The 20,244-nt window shown below is 45.0% G+C and overlaps 1 protein-coding gene across 2 annotated transcripts in view; it reads left to right on the forward strand.

Moving 5' to 3' along the window:
• The window catches only part of SNX22 (sorting nexin 22), a 134,067-nt gene that overhangs the window by 105,447 nt on the left and 8,376 nt on the right, over window positions 1–20,244 (forward strand). The window contains exons 3-5 of one of the 2 annotated variants that reach the window (XM_086959207.1): window positions 933–1,037; window positions 2,504–2,598; window positions 7,134–7,166. In XM_086959207.1, the coding sequence (XP_086815333.1) occupies window positions 933–1,037; window positions 2,504–2,598; window positions 7,134–7,166 (233 nt within the window). The remainder of the gene's footprint in view (window positions 1–932; window positions 1,038–2,503; window positions 2,599–7,133; window positions 7,167–20,244) is intronic. The other variant, XM_086959206.1, reaches the window with a different exon arrangement.

The raw sequence follows: 20,244 nt of genomic DNA on the forward strand, positions 1-20,244 counted from the left end.
CCATCACCGTTCTTTAGCCCACTCTGCCACCCCAGTTCAGACATGGCTATATGCAAATCAGTCTGACCCTGTGCCTCATGGAAACAGTTCAGCCCGAACTGCCAAGCCATGTCTTCCCTGGACCGGAAACAAGCTTCCGAGGACCGGTTTCTGGCATTCCAGCCGTCTTCAGCCCGGCTTGCTGGAATCCAGTGGCAAAGTGAGCAAGGGACTCACGTCTGAGCATACCCTGCTACACTTATGGTGCACAAAAGTGGTACAAAAGGGGGTGGTGATGGACGGAGCATCTGAATCATTCAAACACTCACACCCAGTCAAAAGATCTGGGTTTAATCCATCACCATTCTTTAGCCCACTCTGCCACCCCAGTTCAGACATGGCCATATGCAAATCAGTCTGACCCTGTGCCTCATGGGAATAGTCCAGCCCGAACTGCCAATCCATGTCTTCCTTGGACCGGAAACAAGCTTCCGAGGACCGGTTTCTGGCATTCCAGCCGTCTTCAGCCAGTTTGAGGTCAGCTGCATAAGAAGATGCAGTGGTCCGTTGCTGATTATAACATCATCTTTCTTGTCCCTAGGGCTATAAGAAAGCAAAGCCTGCTCAGGGTAGGAAGCTTGGAGCCGTGAAAGAGAATAGGACACTACGGAGAGGAGACAGTGGCCTAAATAAATACCATCGTAGTCCTATCTCAGTTAACATCAAGTGCATCCCTAATAAGCCAGACTCAAAGAAGTAACAGATGCTGATCCACCTTTCTAAACATCAGCAACATCCCCCATATTATATGCATTGATTTAGTTAACATACAGACTTCACAGTACTGATGACATCAGCTTTGCATTGTGCTGTCACTTTGCTTGAAGACCTCAGGGGGGGTCATCCTGTTTAGAGCTGCTAAGAAAATGTCTTCCTTAACGTTTGTCTTTTAGATAAAAAAGGCCTGCAGGGTGCCAGACTTCCCACCCAAGCGGGTCCCAAACTGGCTGCCGAAGATGATGGAGCAGAGGCGGCAGGCCTTGGAAGCCTACATTCAGGTGGGTGGAAGGAGGGAATCCCAGGCATGCCGCTGGGAATGTGAAGCATCCCACGGGCTCTGGCTCCAGCTGTGGAGACATCTACAGAACATAGATTCCCGCAGAGGGGAAATGGAGTCTACTGTACAAATACACATTTTTCTTATGCCTGTGGGGAAAACTGTTATGAGAAAGTTGTTCCCTTACCACCCCACCATATCTGGAGATGATCTGCTCCCCTTCCCTTTCTGGAATCAGAGTTACGCTAGCCCTCAGCTTTAGTACATTTATGACCATTTCTAGGTTGGGAAGGGGTCACATCAAAGTTTGTGAATGTCCACTAATGTACATGTTTGTGGTCATTCACAAACTTCCAAGGCTGACCTCTCCTTCTAATGCCCACTTCCATACCCTGCCGTGGGATTTACTACTGCACTTTTCTCTCTACGTGTTGTGGAGAAATCCACAGAAGTAAATCCATTTACACTTGCCAGAAATCCTGTTGTGAATTGCTGGGAGGCAAACATGGAGGTATTCTGGGCCATACATGTAGGTTTATGGCCAGCAATATATTTGTCAGGTTAATTTAAAAGTGCTTGAAAGTGAACCCTGTTTTGTAAACGCACTTTAACGGGTCCACCCACTCCCAACCTTTCCTCCTATTCTGTGCCTTGCCTTTGCCTGTGGCAGAGTGTTACATGAAGGGATTGAGTGGCGCAATAATAAAGTACACAGCATGGCAGACATCCATACACCTGGTGTCAAATTTTCCAGCTGTGGTTAATTTCTGTTTGGTTGTGCAGTGATTAGTGCATATCCATAGGCACCGGTAATTATAAATTTTACTTTGACACCTAGGATGCTCTCTGGTCATATATTATACTTGTCGACCATTATGAGAAGAGAAAGAGGATCACTAAAAAATAATCATTTTTCCTAATTACAGATGCCCATATATCTGCACCTAATTTTTCAGACTCAATAATTACCTTCTTACACTGTTAAAAAAATGAGATTTGGTGAAATTGAATGTAGAAAAAGGTAATACGTGCTTTATTACATTGTAGAATGCTACCATCCTGTTGTCCTGAGGAAGAAACAGCCTTTAAGTACCCGAATTAGGGTTGAAACATTGAGATATTAGTTTAATGGCTGCACATTTAATGTACAATTTATGAAAACCAAACTTAGCATTGTAGCGGGTGAATCACAATGAACTGTATAAAAGGCCAACATGGTATCTGTTGTGAGCTGTTCAGCTGTGCACCTTTACCCTTACATCACTGATCACTAGATCTGCTCCATCACGTGGAGTACTGACATGTTCTTCTAATGGTTATTGAAGAAAAGAAAATTAGATGAACTTTGTTCATTTAGAAATATATGGCTAATTTTGTTATATTCTGGGGTTTATTGTACTAATCATGACTATTCCAACTTTGCCCTGCAGTGGGGTATTAATTTACTGTCTTGTTTTTTTTGCACAGGGTGTGTTGTGGGAGAATCAAGATGTTCCCAAAGAGGTCTTCGAATTCCTGAAGCTGCGGTACTTCCCACACAGTCACAGGAACAGCAGCATAGAGTGAGTATCTTATGAAGCAGTTCCAATTCCTATGATGTTGTAGTCTTTAGATATATCTTCAAAGGATCAGATTTGAAATGATGGGGCCAGGTTCCAATAGGATTCCTGACATTGCATTACGAATCACCAATCCAACCCGGATGGGATCATGCCGCACAGCAAAAAGCTCAGGCTAGTCTCAAGAGTATTCATTAGGCTGAGTGATATGACTTCTATGCAGCTCATCAGTAATACCATATGAGCGGTGAACACATGTGTAATACACTGCGTACACGGAAATCACAGTCAGTGACATTAGAGCGCTTTTCACTGGTCACTATAGTATTCCTGGCTGGCTGTCTAAAAGCAAGTAATGTGAATTTTGTGTCTGTGATAGAAAATATGTCCTGATGAAGAGACCAAGATGCCTTCTAGCACAGTAGGCTATATGTTCAAACTTTATAATCACGAACAATTGATACAATCTGCTATGGTAGCGGAATCTATTATGAATAATAAAAGCTTAAAAACAAGCTTATAGTTAGCATTAGTTTGTTTCAACATCATTCTCGTTTCCTTGCTGGTCATGCCTCCTGCTTCCCCCCGGTTGCTCAGCTCCTTCTGCTTTTTTCTCGGGCGTATGTCTATGCCATGGAGCATTGACCAATTACTGCTCCCTGTTTGTGCCCGTGTCCTTCTACTGGCCACGTGCTGCTCCTGGTATTTTCTTTGTACTTTTTGCAAAGCACTATAGTAGAGTGCATGAAACTGTAAGGTCTCCCGTCAATTCCCCTGGCCTCCTCCCCGCTGTCTGTTACTGCTTATCCCTCCCCTCCCCCCGCAGCTCCCTTGTGTTGTTTGCCCCGATCCCTCCTCCTACTGTCCATTGCTGCTCTCTCCCTCGTCCCATGCACATCCCTGGTGTTGCTTTCCTCTCGTATGCTCCCCATTGTTTCTGTTTCCTCCCTCCTCCCTCCTCCCACCTCTCCAGTGCTATTCCAGATATATCGGGCCTAAAGAAAAATAACGCTATAACGCAGTCAATGCAGGCCACATCATAGAACTTTTTTTCTTTACTTTAAGCCATGTTGCACAGCAGCCTGCGCTGTTGTGCAATGTAGAAAAATCATTGACAAAGCCAATGGGTCTCACATAGGCAAAACCTATTGGCTTTGCCAATGCTTGTTATATGAGAAAACAAGGTGGGCCCGAAGCTCTACAACTGCATCCTCAGAGGATGTCAGAAAGAACACAACCAAGAGCTACTCTAAGTACATTCCTATTTTTATGGCCTCCTAGGAGGAGGGAGATTTAAAAAAAAGGTGGGCATTCCTTTCTTGGAAGCTGAGGAACCCTAAGTTACAGACTTTGATGAGGGAGAAGAGATGAAGGGTAACCTTGGCTACATCTATGCAAGGTTTATACCTACATACATGCCCCAAACCTGTCACCCTCAGAATAATATGCACTGTATGATTGCACAGGGAGGAGGCAAAGTGGGGCTTTGGTCCCCCTCCCACCATGCATCGCCCAGTGCTGCCTAAATGGCTACACCCTTCTCCCTCTCCCACAGGAATAAAAAGTTATCTGGAACAGCCTCCTATATTCTGGGGAGTAATTTGAAGCCACGCTGTGCAGAGTATTTATGTTTATTTCCAGCTCACTGTATAATAGAGGCTCTTCACTAGTTACCATGTGATAAATGCTGAACCGGCATCTCACAAGGCAGCGCCATATGAATTAGTAGTCCTGCACAACCACCCTCGTGGAGTATGGTACGTGTTAACTAACTCATCTCTTTGCCAGCAGTATGGCGGGCCGAATACCTTTGTGAGTGTAGAATCTGCCTCTATTTCACTAGAATTCCCAGCACTAGTCTGGAGTTTCACCCAGTTGTATTCTGAATGTCTCCCCATTTGTGTGTCGAGTTTCCCTATGAATAGGACTAGTTTTTCTCTTTTGAGGTCGAGCCTGGGCAGCACATGCGCTGCTCTGCGAGGTATGTTGTATTCAGTCTATGGGCTTCTCAACACACCCAGCGCTTCTGATTAGTTGGTTGGCCTGCCTTTCAACATTCCTATACTGTGGTTGGTTAATAGTGTCAATCTGTCCCGCCTTTGAATACTTGGTTCCCACGCACGAGACATCACAAATTGATCCTTTTGGTTGGCCATCGCTGCCCATCTGTTGCCTCCTCGTTTAATTTCCCATTTGGTTTTTGTTTCAACTAAAGCTCCCCCTGAGTGTACAACTTCTTCATTTTGCCGATTGTTACAGCGTGATTTCGGCCCAAAGGTATTCAAGCACTTAAGTAATATTTGGGATCGTTCTGCAGGCTCCCTTCTATCGATGCTTGTATTAGTACATTGTCAGAATGTGCGCTTTGAGGAGACCTCCCTGCTCTTGGGCGAGCACAGCCTCTTTATTCACATCCCAGACATTCCCCCCCCTCCAGCCCCCCACATAAGAATCACATGCACCGCTGCCCCAGTTACAGCCTGTGCACCAACAGATGAACACCCCCAGGGCCGATGTTCACTGTGGGCTAGAACACAAGTTACTGAAAAGAGCAACAAACAATTGCACCATAGTAAGAATAAACAAGCATTTGCAATGCAATAAGTCTCGCAATTATGCGAGGTTGAGCTATTTGAATTCTAAATGACAATGCCTTTTTTGTTTTGTTTTGCTTTTCAAAAACATAAATAAAAGGCATTGTCATTTACAATACCAATAGCTTAACCTCATAGATGCTATTAAACATTCCTCCCCAGTGCTGCGATGTCCATTGGAACTAGTGCTGAATGGACGTCCAATGGTCGTGCGCAGCACTGGGGAGGTAGTGCTGCCGTCGGCCAATGCACCGAGGCAGCACTTAAGGGGTTAAACTCGCATTAATGCGAGACCTATTGCATTGCAAAGGTTTGTTCCTCTTCTTAACGGGATGCTGTGAGGCAATGGAGGAAACAGGAGAGGTACTGTATCTTGATGGACGTCAGCAATAGTCTGAACAGGAGTTTTAGCAGGTGTTAAATGCTCTTGTCTATCAGTAGGTGGCTGCTCTGCTGGAATTACAGCTGGGTGCGTTGACGTTGACCCCACCAAAACATTAGGGTGGGAACCCAAAAATGAAGTACTAGCTTTCCATGACAGATGAGTGTCATGTATCGTAGCGGTTAAAAGCCACTCAATTGTACATATTTTGTTTGCATTTATTTAGCGCTTACTGTCCCTGACGAAGTGTAAATGCACTTTAGACACTTTTTGATATGGCTGTGCATTTTTGTGAGTTTGGCAAGTGGTCTATTTCTAGGTATAGAAGCATAATGCCTGCCCTTACTGTGCCCCCGACGCTGGTGTACAACTTTCACCACATCACACCTCCAAGCCCGCGTTTCCAAGAATACCTGACTCATTCTCTCCTTTACCTGCTACAGCGAAAGGACTGGACCACTGTTAAAATGTTACAATGAATTGGCACTGCTACGCTCAGCCAAGTTTAAAATATAGCACGAGGGTGAAGTGGTGGGGAAGCAAAGGGGCACAAATCAGCATGAAAGCGATATTAGTTATGAATATTAACCTACCCTGATGGCGAGTGGCATCGACTTGAGAGTACACCTGCACTCAAAAAGCTGCATAGCACCTCCATTGCAGTAACTCTGACCGGAGCACAACAGATGGTCATGTCTGATTACGTCCAATGGAAATTAAAGGAGCATGCATTAAAGGCGTGAGGATTTTTAAAGGGGCAGTTTAAAACAAGCTACATACCGCATGTACATAATTCTGGCAAGCTGGATGCCGCGTGTGTCAACAAATGTGTAAAAAAATAAATGCTGCGTGTGTCAACAAATGTGCGGAAAAAAAAGTAGCACAGCTTGGTTGCCATGACAATACAAAGCTATTGCTACAAGCAAAAGCAAGATGGCGTGGGCTTATCCACATGGGCCGTCCTAAAAGTGGACAAGGCGGTAACCTGAAAGCCTGGATTTGAATCACCCATCAGCGTTTGCCATAAACAAAGATGCGTGCCAATTGAAAACAAGGGCTTGCCTTTAAGTGAGTTTGGAAACTGTATCGATAACAAAAGGTACTCGCATGGCGAGACAGCACATGCGTGCTGCTAACGCCAGGCGAGACCTAAAAACGGGTGTTGCTCCGCCTCCCTCCACCCAATGTTGTTTTCTCATCTCTATGTTGCTTTGCCTAACCCCCACCCTCCTGCATGTTGCTTCTGTCCCCACTGTTGCTTGCTCTCCCACACCCTTGACACCATACCAGTCCCCCTAATCAACTAGGATTGGTAACTAAAAAGCACACATGGAGCAAATGTCTGCTTCTCTCATCACATCAGGTCAGTACAGCTGTTTGTACATAAAAGAAACAAACACTCTACGGAGTTCTTTGTGTTATTAAGGTGGGGAGGGCATATCTATTGCGCAGGTAAAAAACATTAGCATTTACAGAACCAATAGCGCCAACTCCAACAAATGTGAGACCTATTACATATCCAGTGCTTGTTTTTTACTGCTGTTGCATATTTCTCTTTCCAGCTCGCTGATTGAATTCATGCCAGAAGAGAACAGGTAAGTCCTTATACTTTATTGTGTGTTGTTTTTCCAGCCATCTATCCTCTCCCTGCTGAACTGACTTCCCTGTCTGGAGTGACATGGTCGGGTAGGGGGGGGGGTCTTGGGGGGAGTTACCTCTGTATTCATTGTACAGCTTCCTCTGACCCTCAGTCCGTGGCCATGTCCCTCCAGAGCTCATATCTCTCGGATCAACAAAAAAGCCCAGAATTGTAAATGTTTTTCTCTGTGGCATGGAGTCAGTGGCGCCCTGTTCAAAGGGCCACCTATCTGCACCCTGACGTCACGAGACTAATTCTGTTTCAGCACAATCTGCTTTTTAGAGACAGCAGGGTTTCAGGGAACCGGGAGCACGTAGGCTAGTACGCGTCTAGGCAAGGTCAGCACGAGGGCAGGAATTAAACAACGAATTTTGGGATAAACTAAGCTGCGGTAGCAACTGTCCCTACAAGCACTGACAAAACCAATATGTCTCTCTAAACGAACTCACGGGTTCAAGCGGACACCATGTATGTTTCTTAGAGAAAACGTGTACGATGTATATTACAAAATGATAACAAAAAGATGTTTGAGAAAAAACAATATGTCTGGCATTATCTACAAGCTTTTTGATTTTGCCAAAATGCTTGTTTTGTCAAAGTTTTTGAAAAACTTTATTGCTGGAGATGTTGCAGGGTCACGTCAATTAAAAAAAAATCATTGGTTAAACGCAAAAATATTTTTTGATGTCAAAAAGCATACATTGTTAAAGTAGACGCTGCCACCTAAGGGAATCACTTTATATGCAAATATGCTCTCTGTGTCAGGGCAGGATGCCCTCACACACAGTGAAGTTAGCTAATGGCTGATATGAGCTCCCCTATGCTGTATGCTGTTGTGGGAGAAATTAAAATGGGAATATAAGATCTATAGATGAAGATGGTTGGCTGAAACATCTCATACGTTTTTGATGCATATAATTTTAGCAAAATCAAAAGCTCTTGGCTGACGCCTGACCTACACAAAGGGGAAAGATAGAGGCAACAGTTACTAAGTGTGACTAGACAGTGGCTCAAGGAGCAGGTGAAAAGGAGACCTGTAAATATGTTTGATTTTGGCTCACTTTCTTTGCTGAGGATTGGGAAGCAAAAATATACTGCGACGGCAGCGGGGCACAAACGTCTACTTGTCGCCTGCTAAAGTCTCTGATTTCTTGGAATAATCTCAGAGATCTATCAATCTTTGAAATATAAATCATGCATAGCGCATACATTACAAACTGAATTGTCTCTTGGCACTTTAGTAACAGAATAAATTCCCATCACTATCATACTTATTATTGACTAGAAAAAGAGGAAAATCTGAGTAAGCGATGGAATGAATACAGCCTGTGATGTGTAGGTTTGCACAAATATTCCTGCATACGGTACCAAACCACTGCCAGAAGCCTCTGACTGACTGATACATCAGTGTTTCGTGTTTGGAAGGAAGACTGTAACCTTTGCCTAAAAACTTGGTAACATTATGTTCTAATTTTGTCCCAATAAAAAAACATGGTTGGTAGTTGATGTGGTTAGTACACTTTTAGAGACTAGCTCGTCAAGGTCCAGTAGTTTCTTGTGTTACATATTGTGGTATCGTATATATTATATTATACTATATCAGTGGATGGTATGTTACTGCCATCTGTAAAGCGCACAGCGTGTCAGATACACAATTTGGTCCTGCTTTTGGCATTCTAGTGGCTCCCCACGTGGTTCTGGGGTTCCCTTCACAGAACATCGTCTGATTCACTTTGTGATGATGTTTTAAAAACATTGGGTCATGGTCATATTCCGGGTTATCTGGGTGTATCTTATTCAAAGGGTTGTAGGTGTATGTATAGTTTTTCTATTTATGAGTTAACCGCTGAGGGCCCGATCTACTAGAAAGGGGTACAGAGTGGTACTGCAAGCCATTTTGCTGCGCCGCGCTGCATCATTTTCAACGCACAGGGATGCGTCATAGACAATACAACGCATCCCTTTGCTTTCCCTTGCGCTGGTGCACAGGCACCCTTGCGTCACCTTGCAAGGGTCCCTGTGCTGTGGGGAAGATTGTTTTTCTGCAGGAAGGGACACCTTCCTGCACAAAAGCAAATATTAATGGCATTTGCCTCTTTCTATGCGTTGCAGCACATACAGAAAGAGGAAACAGCAAAGGGAAATAAACATATTTCTCCTTGTTGCGCTGAATTCTGAAGCATTCCCAGCTTTAAAAAATGTTGTAAATCTGATGGAACACCCACAGCAACACCTATGAACGCCCCTTTCACCAGAGTAATGCGATGAAAAGGGCCCATATTTACAAGGCCATGAAAAGTCATGCAGGGTGACTTTACGTGGCCTTGTAAATATGGGCAAGCCTATTGTGTCACCGGTGCATCAAAAAAAGTGCTGCACTGGCAGCATAATGGGCTTGTAAATAAGTCCCCGGCTGGATGAACGTTGACCTGTATACAGGTTTCTATGGGATGTTTGTTTGTTGTTCCTAAGCAGTTAATACTGTCGTTAGCCAAGTGATTTCCATCTGTGTGGCATATCTGTGATATGTTGTGTGCATGCATGGACCTCTATCGAATGTGGTTTGTTTGACGTTTGTGTGTGTTACTTCTTAGCAGTTAGTGATACTGTAACCTGTGTGACAGTCTGTGTTGGACGGATGTCATATGTTTTATCTAGTGTGTTCAGTGGGATGTTTGATTCTCTTGTAGGAGCAAACCAGGAGTGTACACTATGTTGCATAAATGAGATGGCTGTCATTAAGTTATGGAAGTTACGGTCAGTATTGAATTAACTGTGGTGTCGGCACACTATGTGGTTTTTAGTGCTGTGGTGATACAAGTGTTTTTATGTGCTGTATCTTATTTCCTTATAAAGTTGCAGTAGCAGTATTCACTGGTTGGTGTCCAGTATATGAGTTTCTTGTTTGGTTGTAGACATCTATACTGCACAAACTATCCAGTGTGGCACCTGGGCACTGTGTGTGTTTACACCAAAAGACCCAGTCACACTGGTCTCAGTGATCAAGGTGGTGAGACGTGCAAAGACTTTGCAAAATCTTAAAGTAGAGACATTGGCTAGTGCTGGGGATTTATGCCGATACAGCCAAAAATCCCATAGAACAGCAGTGCATCAAAGATGATTACAGCCTATTCTGATGATTTTGTCCATCTGTGTTCTACTTGGGTGTCTCATCTAGTTTAACATCTGCTCACTTTGCCAATCATCTGGAGGTCTTTTTACCTTTTTTAATCGACAGGACCATGTGTTCCACAGGAAGAGAACTACCCTCTTCATTGCATCAGTGCGACAATTTCCTCGCATCTCGACCATCATGGGTTACCTGGTAGTGGTCTTAGAGGTCTATGTTGTCCTTTCTCTGATCGAAGGTTTCTACTTCTTTTCTAGAATCACTTAAGGAGGAGAGCCACTCTTCAGCCCGGTGGACTGGAGGTCCATGAGGTTCAATTAGGTGCATGCATTGTTTGCATAGCCTATAAATTGAAAGCCTTTAGCTCCAACCTGAGACATTGTCATTTTGCAGTCTGAAATCTCTACATTAGGGGTGGGCAGAATTTGCGTAGTCGTGCTACGCAAAGCTCCACGAAATGGTGAAAAATCTCAGCGAGCACGCAAAAATTCTGCGACACACGAAATTTGCTTGTTCTGCCCGTTCGCGATGCTTTTTTCCTGTTCACGAACGCTGTTTTCGTGCTCAGGGAGAAATATCTCACAAACACACATTTTGAAAACGTAAACAAGCAAAAAATTGTGTGAAGCCGCAGATCGCGGAATTTTTGGCAATTTCGTGTTCTCCGCAGAACGCAAAATTACCCAAATTCCGCAAGTGGAACGGAATTTACCACCCAGGCCTACTCTACATGTGCCTTACAGGGATTAGCAGAGAGTTGCACATGACAAGACTTCTCAGGCACTACTCATACAATGAGCTCTGATTTTGCTGGATTTTTTTTCTTGACGATGACTTTGATCACAACAAAGTTCTGTACAGAAAGTTCTCTCTCAGCAGTGCCTGGAGACACCACCATTGCGCCAAGCACTTATGTCATGACATTAGGCCTCCTGTTGTACCTACACAACAGAAAGGCTGCTTTTTCTTTGTGCTGTAATGCCACTGCACCACTTCAACATATGCCTGGGACTACCCCAAGGCTGTCAGGTGGAGTTGCTAGTTCAGTGACAGGATTGTGTGTTCAAGTCCGCTTTCCTCGTTTAAGACACACATTTACTTTTCATCTACCTCTAGCCCAACTAGCTCCTACTGTGTGTCTCACTCTAATATGCTGTTGCTGCTATATTATCAGTGAATCTTAAATTAAGTGCCTGTGCAGGACCAGGGACGGTGTTATCCTCAAGAGCATATGAGGCAATATGTCCCTAAGTGTTGTCCTTAAGAACATATGAGGCAATGTGTCCCTAAGGAGATTAGATTAATGCAAATGGATCAGCATAGTCAATCAAAGAAGCCTTAGGTCAAAAATGCTCCAGTGCAGTAAAGTTTAGAAACCATAAAGGTTTATTAAATAATGAAAATGCAATACAGAAGGCAAAAATACTGGTTAGTAAAAATGCATGATAGATCAGCATGGGATTCTGCAGCACATATACAAAGAGAAATACGCCTTTAAGAATAGTTTCTGTGCAGGGAGGTTTTCCTTCCTGAACAAAAACTATTATGACCACAACACAACCACCCTTGTGTCGTGAAGCAGGGGCGCTTATGTTGGAGACAGGCTGCCACAAGTGCACCAGCCCAAGGAGAGAGCAGAAGTGTGCCATAGCTATGTACAAATTGTGCTTTTCTGCTCTCTCTCTTTCACACAATGCACCACAGCAAATTCCTTTACGTGCTTTGATTAATAAATCTGAGCCTTGGAGAAAAAATGGTCACAGTTTTAAGCAAGACGCAGACTGGTATAGGTCTGCCCTCTAAAGTCAGGGCAAACCAGATTTGTCTGGTTTCCCTAAAGCACCCTTTTATAACAAAACAAACAGTGAACATCTTAGTGTCAGCATACGGTGATTGAATTGTTACACAGATTTACAAATTAGAATACAGAATGTAATGCAGCATCATCGAGCACCATCCTAAAATCATCCCCTAAATAAATATATATACCTCATTGTGGCCTAACTGCATTGGATGTGACAGTACAAATCTAATTATACTTAAAACAATGACAGAGTTTATGCTTGAATAGGCCTACAGAGGTGCAGGTAGGAAGAGCCTTAATTTGTTGAAAAAGGTTTCCTCCAGAGTTCTCCAAGAACAACATGTCAACACATAGAATTTCAATAAAGTAATGTTTTCTACATGCAATGAGAGGAGAAATAAAAACTCACATCATGGCTGCACTGAAATTCAAAATGGAGGGTAGGCCAAGATCGTCCATAGTTTAGTCAAGCTCAGTTATGCTTAGTGCAGTATTTTTGTTGTTAATGAACATTTTTCATGATATTGAGTACACATTATTTATAAATCAGAAAATATATTTATCACCTCTAACATTTCATGTGTTAGCCAATGAAAACAGACCATTTTGCTTTCCCACTTAATTAGTGGGCGGTCTGTCTTACAGTGTGATGCATATCACTGCCCCGAGAAACAGGATGGCTTTGCTCTGTTGCTCCACCAAACTGGCCTGTAACCCGTGATATACTGGACATGGCATCCACAGTGTCCCAAAATAGTCCGTTCTCTTTTGGTTGAAAAGATCCAATGAGGGAAGCTGCCAGCATGCATACACTGTGCCAACCTAAAGAGATTTGTTTTACATCATTGTGTCTCCTTCATAGACTATTGCTTTTCGCTGCAGCCATCCGATCTGCCAGTTGCAACCAGGGCTGGACTGGGAGCCAAAACCGGCTCTGGCAAAGTGCTCGGCCGCCCCCCCACCCCCCTCCCTCTTCACTTGTTGGGTTGGAGGTGCCACCAAGCACTTTGCTAGGGCCGGTGCTGCAAAAACGGCCCTGTAACAAAATCGGGCCCCAGGGGCTTAACACCGGCCCCCACCCTTGTGGCGCACAGGGGGATTGCCCGGTGCCCGCTATGGCCAGTCCGGGCCTGGTTGCAACAGGGTGTGGCTATTGCCAAGGTAGCATCAAAACCCATGTAACTTTAATTGGCAGCTCCATTTACCTCCCCTGCCTTGAGGTCCCTATATTGGTCACCAGTTGCCAGAAGATCCACCTTCCAGCTGCTTTGTATCACCCACATATCAATACATGGAACAGGACCACTTTTTATCAAGAATAAAATCACCAAATACAGACAACAAAGGAACCTCCGCTCAAGATTTGCACCTCCCCTCAAAACTTCAGCTTACAAGAAAAACAAGCATTTGCAATGCAATAGGTCTCGCATTAGAAAAGTGTGAGCTATTGGTATTGTAAATGACAATTTTTTTTTAATATGTGTTGGCTTTGAAAATATATAAATTAATAGCATTGTTATTCACAAACCCAATAGCTTACACTTTCCTAATGCAAGTCCAATGGCTATGGCAATGCTTGTTGGTAGCAAGCAAGGACAGTGCTGTTGTGGTACTGAGTGATGCTGTTGTGGTACTGAGTGATGCTGTTGTAGTGCTGAGTGATGCTGTTGTGGTGCTGAGTGATGATGTGGTTGGGCTGAGTGATGTGATGGTGTCCCAGAGTGATGTGGTGGTATCCCTGAGTGATGTTGTGGTGTCCCAGAGTGGTGTGGTGGTGTCCCAGAGTGATGTGGTGGTGTCCCAGAGTGATGTGGTGGTGTCCCAGAGTGATGTGGTGGTGTCCCGAGTGATGTGGTGGTGTCCCTGAGTGATGTGGTGGTGTCCCTGAGTGATGTGGTGTGTCCCTGAGTGATGTGGTGGTGTCCCTGAGTGATGTGGTGGTGCCCCTGAGTGATGTGGTGGTGTCCCTGAGTGATGTGGTGGTGCCCCTGAGTGATGTGGTGGTGCTCCCGAGTGATGTGGTGGTGTCCCCGAGTGATGTGGGGTGCCCCTGAGTGATGTGGTGGTGTCCCTGAGTGATGTGGTGGTGTCCCTGAGTGATGTGGTGGTGCCCCTGAGTGATGTGGTGGTGCTCCCGAGTGATGTGGTGGTGTCCCCGAGTGATGTGGTGGTGTCCCCGAATGATGTGGTGGTGTCCCCGAATGATGTAGTGGTGTCCCCGAGTGATGTGGTGGTGTCCCCGAGTGATGAAGTGGTGTCACTGAGTGATGTGGTGGTGTCCCTGAGTGATGTGGTGGTGTTCCTGAGTGATGTGGTGGTGCCCCTGAGTGATGTGGTGGTGTCCCTGAGTGATGTGGTGGTGTCCCAGAGTGATGTGGTGGTGTCCCCGAGAGATGTGGTGGTGTCCCCGAGTGATGTGGTGGAGTCCCTGAGTGATGTGGTGCTGTCCCAGAGTGATGTGGTGGTGTCCCTGAGTGATGTGGTGGTGTTCCTGAGTGTTGTGTTGGTGTTCCTGAGTGATGTGGTGGTGTCCCTGAGTGATGTGGTGGTGCCTCTGAGTGCTGTGGTGGTGTCCCTGAGTGATGTGGTGGTGTGATGTGGTGGTGTTCCTGAGTGATGTGGTGGTGTTCCTGAGTGATGTGGTGGGTGAGGGTGAGGGTGCGTGAGGGGGTGAGGGTGAGAGGGTGTGAGGGTGAGGGAGGGTGAGGGAGGGGGTGTGAGGGGGTGTGAGGGTGAGGGAGGGTAAGGGTGACGGGGGTGAGTGTGATGGGGGTGAGGGTAAGGGTGTGTGAGGGTGAGGGTGTGTGAGGGTGAGGGGGTGTGTGAGGGTGTGGGGGTGTGAGGGTGAGTGAGGGTGAGAGGGTTGTGAGGGTGAGGGGGGTGAGGGTGAGTGAGCGTGGGTGAGGGTGAGTGACACTGAGTGAGGGTTTGTGAGGGTGGGTGAGGGTGTGAGGGGATGTGAGGGTGTGTGAGGGTGAGGAGGTGTGAGGGTGAGGGTCCAAAGTAAATGGTGGCAGGGCAGACATCATAAGACAGAGAGAAGAGACTGCGTGGTGTCTGCGTTGGTCAGTTTCAGAATCAGGAGGAGCAGGGTCAGCACAGTCTGCGAGGGATCAACGTTTCTAGAGGCAAAGCATAGCGGATGTAGCATTGCAGCTAGCAAGTCGAGTGTTTTCAAGCTGAGTGTCCCTAGAGAGATGGCAATACAGCATCAGTATTTGAGGAGCAAGGCTACTGTAAACAAGCACTGTAGGCTTTCACTTTCGTCCAGAAACTAGCTCTCGGCATTGCTGTATACTCTTTCTATGTAGTGATGTATCTATGTATGTATTACTTTACTCCTACTGTAGAAAGACAGAAAAAAAAGCCTCAACTCCCTCTAATGCAATGCTCTATGTCTCATCCTATACCTCTCTCAATATATCTTCGAACTCAACTCTCTGACTCATCCCGGAACTTCTGCTGTACCTTTACAGGCAAATTAACATCAAACTGCAATCTCAGAATTATCCATTTTTAAATATCTACACCAAATGTACTATACCCCGGTTCAACTGTGTAATTTTGATCTCTAGGAGGTGTCAAACTGTTCGCTTTGGGACACTGTCACTCGATTTCCTTTTCATAAACGTCTTGCGCTAAAGTTCCCTGGCTCTCCTATGAATCGTGCCCGGAGAAGTGATAGTGAGGCTCTGATACCACAGATGCTGCTCCCCATGGACAAATTATGTAGCATAATTGGGTGCACCAGTTTTTGCTTCTACACAGTAAGGCAACCCTACTCTCTCATAGCAGACAAGACAGCCACTCTCAACTCAAACTCAGACGTAAGTACTCCATCTCAGGTGCAGAGGAGTGCCCAGTCTGCCAAAATCTCAGACCGCCCTCCTCATTTATAGACCGGTGACCATACACTTTTAGTTGACTGAGCTTCCTTGTTGGCTCCTTTCACAGAAACCTTCCCCTGAAGGATCAACGAAGTAGGGGCTCTCGGATGAAGGGCATTACACAGTATAGGGTGGACGACATTACACTGTCTTTATAGGGTGGACGGCCTTACACTGTATAGGGTGGACGGCATTACACTGTCTTTATAGGGTGGACGGCCTTACACTGTATAGGGTGGACGGCATTACACTGTCTTTATAGGGTGGACGGCATTACACTCTCTATATCTAGGGTGGACGGCATTACACTGTTTTTATAGGGATGACGGCATTACACTCTCTATATCTAGGGTGGACGGCATTACGCTGTATTTATAGGGTGGACGGCATTACACTGTATAGGGTGGACGCATTACACTGTATAGGGTGGACGGCATTACACTGTCTTTATAGGGTGGACGGCATTACACTCTCTATATCTAGGGTGGACGGCATTACACGGTCTTTATAGGGTGGACGGCATTACACTCTCTATATCTAGGGTGGACGACATTTTACTGTCTTTATAGGGTGGACGGCATTACACTCTCTATATCTAGGGTGGATGGCATTTTACTGTCTTTATAGGGTGGACGGCATTACACTCTCTATATCTAGGGTGGACGGCATTACACGGTCTTTATAGGGTGGACGGCATTACACTCTCTATATCTAGGGTGGATGGCATTACGCTGTATTTATAGGGTGGACGGCATTACACTGTCTATATCTAGGGCGGATGGCATTACACTGTCTATATTAAGGGTGGGTGGTATGGTTTCCTTTTCTTCTGTCCGTCTTCGCCAGAACATCCTGGCAGTAAAGGACTGAAAGATAATAATGCCCCCCGCACCCTCCAACACACACAGACCTTGGGAGAAATCTCCCAGGATGTGGTAGCTCATTCGTTTTTATTTTTCAAAAGCAAACTCCCATTAAAAAGGGAAAAGCTTGGTGGACGCTCTTGAAAACAGACGACGGCCGTTCGCCAAACATTTTGCACGTTGAAGAGAACCACCATGAAAACGGTTCCTTTCAATGTACAGAGAGAATGACCCTAGGCATGATGCAACACAAAAAGAAGGCACAAACAGATGCAACACAAAAAGAAGGCACAAACAGATGCAACACAAAAAGATCATCTCTGAATGATGACCATCAGCCACCCCTGATGTCCTCCCACCACCCTGATATACTGTAGTACGTCTCCCAAAGCCTAAACCAGCCCGATAGTGACAGGTTTGAAATTCAGAAGTATACATTTATGCAATACAACTGAATGGCCTTATGGCGCCACCTAGTGCTTCAATTTTACATTGCATTGTAAAAAATAAAAAAAATTCACCCATCGCACTATCAGACACTTTAGGGGAGATTTACTAAGTTTTTGCGCAGTGTTTGTCTGACGCAAAACGACGCAAAATCTTTTTTTTGTAATTTACTTTCCAGCACTAAACTTGTCTAGCGATTGAAATAACATAAAAGAAATGCATAGCAGAGGATTTCGTCTGCTCCACGTTGCTTTGCACTATGGGGGCGTGCCAAGGGTGGTGTATGGGCGTTCCCATGAAACCACCCAAGATTTCTCACACTAAATCCAATTTACTAGAAACAGTAGATAGGGTTAAACGTGGGAAAACTGCGCCTTTTCAACTAGGCACAAGGAAAAAGAAATGCCTTCATTTCTCCTTCCTTTTCTGACTTTGCATGTGTGCTGCACTGTGCAGCACGCTTACAAAGTGGGAAAAGCTTTCCCTCATTTCATGCGTAGTATTTTGAACAGGAAGGAGACTCTTCCTGTACAAAACCTATGCTACACTTAGCACACACTCTAGCGCTACAGCGCTAAGGGGTGTGCATGGCGCCAGCGCCCTTACTCCCTTCCTGTCACCAAAGCAACGCAGCCTCACATGGGGCTGTGCTGCGTTGAGTGACTTTTGAGTAAATCTCCCTCTTTGGAGCTTATTTACGGGCCCTTGCTTCACTTTTACGCCGCCGGTGCATTACTTTTTGTGACGCACCAGCGGTGTAAAAATGTGCCGTGTTGAGCCATATTTACAAAGTGACGCATCAAGGTAGATGCGTCACTTTGTAAACTCCTCGCCACAGTTTACCTGCGCCAGGTATAATGTATGCAGGGGAGAGCGTTTTCACGCAAGAAAGGGTCCTAGAAGTGACGCAGTCGTAAGATTGACGCAGGCACATTTAACATGGGACTTGCCCACGTGTAATGACCAATTGCTGGAGTTGTGTCACTTTTGTGACACTCCTGCAATGAGTCATTTTTGTGCCTACAGATACGTCAGAAATACTCAGGTATCTGTAACTACTTGCAACATGATGCGTCATTCTGTAAATATGATGCATCATAAATGAGGCCCTTTACATCCAAAAGGTAGTTTTCAACTCAGTGACCGAGTTTAGTTGTAGCATTGAACAAGAACCAGCTGAGAAAACCCCACCTCCGAGTCCGAACGCTCCCTCTAGCAACTCCGAAAGACCCATGCATTTATATATTTATAAAGGGTTTTTATTGATTGCTGTCTGTCTCCTTTTACTTATTTCAAACTGCTGTATCGAAGACTTCTGCTTCCCAAAGAGCTGGAGTCCAATCAGTGAACAGTGAACAGTGACCAAAACCCAATGTTCTTCTGTTGCGTGCCGAAGGTGCAGATTTAGGGGCATATTATCAAGGGCCTTATCTCTGCTTTTTTGGCTTTAAAAACCAAAAAAGCGGAGATAATGTTTTCACCCTATTAACAAGAGGGTGATAACATGCATTAGCGCATGTTAGTCGCCTTTTACCCGACGCCTCCCTTTGCATCTCTAATGAGATGCAAAGTGGGCGTCACTGGGCAGAACAACCTTGTAAACTAACTTCTGCAAAAATGCTGACTTACCTATATTTTATATTGTAGGTGGATTATGTTGATACGACCACAGGGTCATATCAGCAAGGTTATCGCCGTTTTCCATGCAACATCGCTGGAAAACCAGTGATGTTCCATGGAAAACAAGCTATCGCTGTAATAATTATCGCCATTGCGCTATGCGTTGTCAATAAAGCTCTAGCATGGCGATAATAATCAGCGATAACAATTCTCACGCTAAGAACGGCCAGCGATAATTATCGCTGGGCGTTGCTAATTTGCCCCACAGTTGTGCTGCAGGCAGGGGCACAGTTCGTCAGTAAGATTGGAGAGGGCTGGGTGTAGTGGGGTGAGGGTTGGAGAGTCTTCAGATTTCCGAAAAACGAGGCCAGCACATAATGTTAAAATACATACAGCAAGCAGGCCTCATGGGAGAGGCCTAATGAGCAGTTAAAAGGGAGAAGAATGCTGATCGGTAGGATTACTACGAGAGAAAATAGAATATTTTGTAAAATAAGCAACATTTTTGAGGACTTTCAATGTGTGCGTTTTTGTCTGTGTGTGTGTGTAGAAATTTCTAGTGCTATCTGACAGACAACTCCCCATACCTGACTGAAAGCCCCTGTACATAGCTGCCAAGTTTTCAGATCGCATATGTGTGACATTATCAACGTTTAAGTGGGCTGATGAGTTACATTCCTTACCTTTTTTGTGAAACGTAGGGTGGACATTAATTGTGATTAAAAACAGATGCAAAAATCTCTGTAATAAGATACATATCAGAAACTAGCCCCATTGGTAAACATGGAACTCTAGAAGAAAGTGCACATTTTTTTTGTTAACATTTTCTTGCTTGCACGGAGGCATTGCTGCTCACTGGCAGGAGACTGCCATAAAATGTAAAATTACCTGCATCTGCAGAGAGGAGGGGCTCCCATCATCAGCGTTATCAAATAGTGCACACTGTTTGGGGGTGTACCCATGACAAAAGGTAACCTTTCCTGCCCTTCTATTATCTATCACCGGCTGCACACTTCTAGCTACTGCACTGAGGAGTAAGTAACTTTTTCCACTGGTTGGCAAACAAAGAACTACTGCTGCTAAGCTCAAAAGAGCCCTAAAAATGTGTGAGAAAATGTCCCAGTGCTGGAGTGCAGTACTCTTTAATGATTTCTGTTAGTGTGAACTATGAAGCGTGCCACTTGGCAGGGCTGCCTGTACCCAACTATTTATCAGAAAATACATTTACTGGGTGGATGTAACGGTAAACAACGTTTACCACGAAACTTTTTCCCCGCAGAGAA

The sequence above is a fragment of the Lissotriton vulgaris genome, chromosome 2_2 (assembly GCF_964263255.1).
Source record: "Lissotriton vulgaris chromosome 2_2, aLisVul1.2, whole genome shotgun sequence".
Classification (NCBI taxonomy): Eukaryota; Metazoa; Chordata; class Amphibia; order Caudata; family Salamandridae; genus Lissotriton; species Lissotriton vulgaris.